Genomic DNA, 5,295 nt, shown 5'->3' with positions numbered 1-5,295 from the left:
TGTGGGGCTGGCGCGGGATCGGGCAGTGTTTCGTTCTGCTGTGCATGGGGTTGCTATGAGTCGGAAACGACTCGACGGCACTTAACAACAACAACAACAAGACGACAAGTGACAGAAAAGTGGCAACTCTGCACCCTGTCAAAAGTGGAAAAACAAAGCTGTCCCATGAGCTTATAGGTGTCCATGTATCGCTTTCTTGGTCAATATCCTGCTGAAGTTTACTTCTCTTCTCACGTGCTTAAAGTATCATCTAATATATTGTCAAGCATTATCTGTCACTATCCAACAGCTCACTTCACTACTATCTGATCACAGAAAAAGAACTGGCATGTCAAGAGCCTTCACACTCATACTAGCGGTAAGTATTTACAATACTTCAGAACGAAAAGACAAAACGTTTAACCAATTGCTTTTTTGTGAACTTGGTGGTCTTTTTGGTATTCCAGTTAAAAGAGAAGTGAGCAAGTTCCACAGGTTTTGCCTCCTCATGGCAGCAAGGATTCTTCCCAGAAATTAGAAGACATGTTGTTACTCAAATATTAGTCACTGAAACATTATTAATATATGTATCAGAACCACTAGAATCCTCAAGAAAAATCTACGACATTATAACTAATCCTTGGGTTCATTCATTTGCTCGTTCAAATGTTTAATAAATGGCTGGGTAAATAAAAGGAAATGGGAAGATCAAAGGAAACAAAGTTTAGACTTAGATAACAAAGGATGGGAAGGGGGTGTTCGGAAACACAATTCATCCGCACACCAGAATTATGCACCCAGCACAGGTCAGAATTTACCTGCACTTGCCAGAGCTCGAACCTGAAGCGCCTCAGTAGGGATCATGTGCCGAAATCGGAAGGGGTCCCAGTCCTCGTAAATTGAAAGCCGGTGAGATCCTACCTGCAGGAGAGCAGGAATAAGCTGCGTAAGAACAACCTGTTCTGTTCCTGGGCCAACCAGCCTCTAGATTTCCTAAAGCAGTGACTGATTCTCACCCCAGAACCCCAGTGCTTGCTGGAAGGAACTCCACCACCATGTGCTCCTTTATCTAGCAGTGAGAAAGGGGGAGGTCCGGTGATTAATATGCTGAGGGTGTGCAAGTAAGTGTGCTAACCAAATGCAGGTAAGAGAGAGACACAAGACAGAGGAGAAAACAGATCCCAACACAGAATTGGGGGGTGGGGGTCGGGGTAATATTAGGAAGGTTCTGAGCTTTGGTAAGCTCCATAGCTATTCTCTTTCAGGCTACAAACATGAACCTACCTGAAAGAAAGCAGGATGGAAGTTATGAGCAACACATACAAAACAGAAAAGAAATCAAAAAAGGAAGTGTGCCTGAGTAAGAGTTAGAATCTTATGCATATATAACTGAGAAGAAAATAGAGCAAGAAATATTTTCAAAATATGGGGTGAAATTAGGAGTCTTACGAGTTTCTTCTTCTGCTTGGAGCCATCTTTATACACAAGGACCACAGCTGTTTTAAAGACTGCAAAAAATAAATAAATAAAGGCAGTTATGCTTGGGTTTCCCCCTTTATTTCAATATCTTGCAGTCATACATACAACAGTCACGAAGACGGCAGCGAGATTCCAGTCAATTGTCTCCCACCTGACCTTCCATCCACTCATCATCACACCTGAGAAAAGCAAAAGTCTCTTGTGGCAGGCAACATTTTCCAAGTTTAAAATAAACAAAGGACAAAAAGGAGCTCTGGTGGCATAGTGCCTAAAACATTTGACTGCTAACCAGAAGGCTGGCAGTTCAATCCCACCAGCCACTCCTCGGAAGGAAGGCTGGGCAATCTACTTCTGTAGTGATATCACCTCGGAAACCCAAGGAGGGTTCGTCATATTCCAAGTTCAAAATAAACAAAGGACACTCTACATCAAATGGAAGTATCACCTGCCCCGAAACTTCTGGTAGAAATATAAAATTTTAACTATGGTGTTCGTTAAGGATTGAATTGTGGCCCCAGAAAATATATGTTGTAATTAGTTCTAAGCCCTGTGTCTGTGGATGTGCTCCTGTTTGGAAACAGAATTTTCTTTGTTATTTTAATGAGGCTGGACTAGTGCTGGGTCTGTCTTAAACCCAATCACTCCCTAGTGATAAAGAGAGACACACACACATTCACATACTGTGGTAAAGATATACCACGTAAGAATCCTCTATAATAAGCCAAAGAGACAAGGAATGCCCAGGCTACCGACAAGAGAGGAACCTACATAGCCAAGACCCTGATTTGGACGTTCAGCCTCCTGAACTGGGAGCGAATAAGTTTCTGTTCTTTAAAACCACTCATTATGGTATGTATGTTACAACAGCACTAGATAACTAAGGCAATACCATTTCAAGCCTAAAACTTCAGCTGATACAAATCCAGCAAAACACACACACACACACACACACATACACACAAGCTCAGCAAGTAAAGAAACAGTAAAATTGCTTAAAGATGATTTGCATTAATACAAATTAAGCTAACAGCTTACACACACACAAACACACACAAACTTATTCATAATTTAGGAAAAAATCATATTTTCTACCTAAAGAAACAAAAATCAGTTTTGACATAAAATGCAATACCATTGTCTCCAAACAGATTGAATCAAGGAGCTCTCGTGGTGCAGTTCCTAAGTCATTTGACTGCTAACCAGAAGGCTGGCTGTTCAAACCCACCAGTTGTTCTGCAGAAGATGGGACAATCTACTTCCCTAAAGATTTACCATCTTAGAAATGCAATGGGGTTGCTATGAATCAGAATTGATCTGATGGCAGTGGGCTTGGTTATCTGTTAAGCTCTTTAAGGGCAGGGAATATGTAACTTTATTTTGGGGAGATACAATGGAACTGGGCACAATCTTCCAGAGAATTCCTTAAATAAGGCCAAACATTTAATACTCTGGCTCTTCTGGTGGGGAAAGAAAACCAGGCACCAGAAGAAATGAAGGGGTGGGTGTTGACCCTGGCTCATCTCAATTATGTGGGGCAGGGTCTCTGTTAACTTTCATACTCTGACACACAGGAATAGCTAGGGCCTAGTCATGTGGAAGGGGGTGGAGACACAGCCTGAGTGTACCAGACACAGAGCCATAGAAGAAAAGAACATTCAGAGAATTCTCAGGCATGGGCTGCCCAAATGCCAGGGCCCTCTGGAAACCAACCCAAAGTATAGCAAAGCTCTGGTGGCATAGTGCCTAAGGCATTTGACTGCTAACCAGAAGGCTGGAGGTTCAAACCCACCAGCCACTCCTCGGAAGGAAGACTGGGCAATCTACTTCTGTACAGGTACCACCTCGGAAATCCAAGGAGGGGTTGCTATGAGTCGGAATCAACTCAAAGACGGTGAGTAGTGGTAGCAGTAGGGCTGTACAGATGCCAGGGCCCTCTGGAAACCAACCCAAAGTACAGCAAAACCTGCAAAAGCTGGAACATGTGTAAGACAGAAATCTGTCAGAGGAAAGTTTCTTATTGCTGCTGTAACAGAAATACCACAAGTGGGTGGCTTTAACAAACAGAAATTTATTTTCTCACAGTTCAGGAAGCTGGAAGTCTGAATTCAAGGTGCTGGCTATAGGAGAAGGCTCTCTCTTTATGTCAACTCTAGAGGGAAATCCTTATTTCTTGGCCCCTTGGTGATCTTCATGTAGCTCGGCATCACTCCTCCTCTATCTGTTTCTAGCTTGCATTTAATCTCTTTCATATCTCAAAAACAGACTGACTCAAGATATACCCTCCACTAATCCTACACATCACTAACATAATAAAGATAACCCATTTTAGTATTTCATTCTATCATACACAGGGTCAGTTGCTATGATTTGGATTTAACTCAAAGGTACCTAACGACAGCATTCCCAAATGGGATTATAACCACACGCATATAGGTTAGGATTTACAACATGTATTTTGGGAGGACAAAATTCAATCTATAACGGAGGAAAATGCAAATATTTCCCATTAAAATGAAAGATAGAAAAGTGGTAAGTCTGTACCCTGTCAAATGCAGAAAACTGTGAGACCTGAAAAAACAAGGCAGTCCCATCAGGTTCCACTCACAGGTTTCACTCTATCTGGTTCATTTTCTGTCCCACTTTGGAGCAGCAAGGCTTCCCTTTTGTGTTGGGTTGTCCTAACCTCCACACAAGAAAATGTGTCTTGAGATGCAAAGAGCCAACTTGAGCCACTGGGTGTGGACTTTCCAGCCCTTCATACCTTAGCATCTGACCCTTCAAGATTCCCAGAGGACAGATGGATGGTTCCCTTCCCCGGGGGTCACACTGCCCAAAGACGCCACACCACCTGGACATGGAGACTGAGCACTAAGGACTCAGGAAAGTCTTTCAGTCTGTGAAGCCATTTGAAAGCACTGTGGGCAGGACAGCTGTCTCCCTTTAAGAGAGTCTACCCCAGGAGGTAAGGCCCAGTGACCCTAATCTCAGAAGACCTATGTTATCAATAATGTGGTTACTGTGACTCTGTGAAAGAGCTCTGGTGGTGCAGTGCCTAAGGCATTTGCTTGCTAGCTAGAAGTTGGTGGTTCAAACCCACCTGCCACTCTGCAGAAGGAAGATGGGGCAATCTACTTCCATAAAGATTTACCACGTTGGAAACCCAGTGAGGGTCACTATGAGTCAGAATCAACTCTATGGCAGTGGGTTTGGTTTTCAGTTTGGTGGCTCTGCGAAGGCTAACTGGCATGCCTTAGTCTACCTTGCCTCAACCTCAAATGTCTTTAATGAAATTGCCACCAAGACCACACTGCTGTTAAGTGATAGAATGAGAAAGTGAACCTTGGCCTGACACCCAGGCTTGTACTATGAACAACTTGGGAAAAATCAGCCTCTCACTTAAACTACTAGCTTCTCCCTGATCCTACTAAGCTATTCTCACGCATTGACTCCATAGTGTTGCCAATCCCTTTAGAGATGCCTTCATCTCTGAAACCCTTGGCTATCCTTGTCAGTCTAAATAAAGCACCCCAAGATGTGAATCTCTAGTACCTTCTGAGGCAAAATCTACACAAGCTTTTACTTCCTTACTTTCCTCCCTCACTCTCCCTCCCCAGGTGATGATAATCAACATTCCTACACAGTAACCATGCAGAGTGTAAGATATCAACATGCAGGGTTGGCCGCAAATCAACCTCAGTTTCAGAAGAAATCTGCATTATTTCCTAAGATTAGAAGTTTAAACCAAAACGATAGACAACCACATCTTATTCCACAAGCTGCCTGTTGGAATGGTAATTAACCTACTTCCCTAATGTTGTTGTTGTTGTTGTTGTTGTT

The 5,295-nt window shown here is 43.0% G+C and overlaps 1 protein-coding gene across 1 annotated transcript in view; it reads right to left on the bottom strand.

Moving 5' to 3' along the window:
• Nucleotides 1-5,295, bottom strand: part of TIAM1 (TIAM Rac1 associated GEF 1) — a 202,333-nt gene that overhangs the window by 12,485 nt on the left and 184,553 nt on the right. Inside the window, exons 21-22 of the mRNA XM_007941289.2 lie at nt 1,429-1,487; nt 798-900 (exon numbers count right to left, since the gene is read on the bottom strand). Coding sequence (XP_007939480.1) covers nt 798-900; nt 1,429-1,487 — 162 coding nt within the window. The remainder of the gene's footprint in view (nt 1-797; nt 901-1,428; nt 1,488-5,295) is intronic.

The sequence above is a fragment of the Orycteropus afer genome, unplaced genomic scaffold (genome assembly GCF_000298275.1).
Source record: "Orycteropus afer afer isolate SDZICR_OR568_19922 unplaced genomic scaffold, OryAfe1.0 scaffold00078, whole genome shotgun sequence".
NCBI lineage: Eukaryota > Metazoa > Chordata > Mammalia > Tubulidentata > Orycteropodidae > Orycteropus > Orycteropus afer.
Note: the sequence above shows the minus strand (reverse complement) of the source record. Positions and strands in the feature narration are given on the sequence as shown.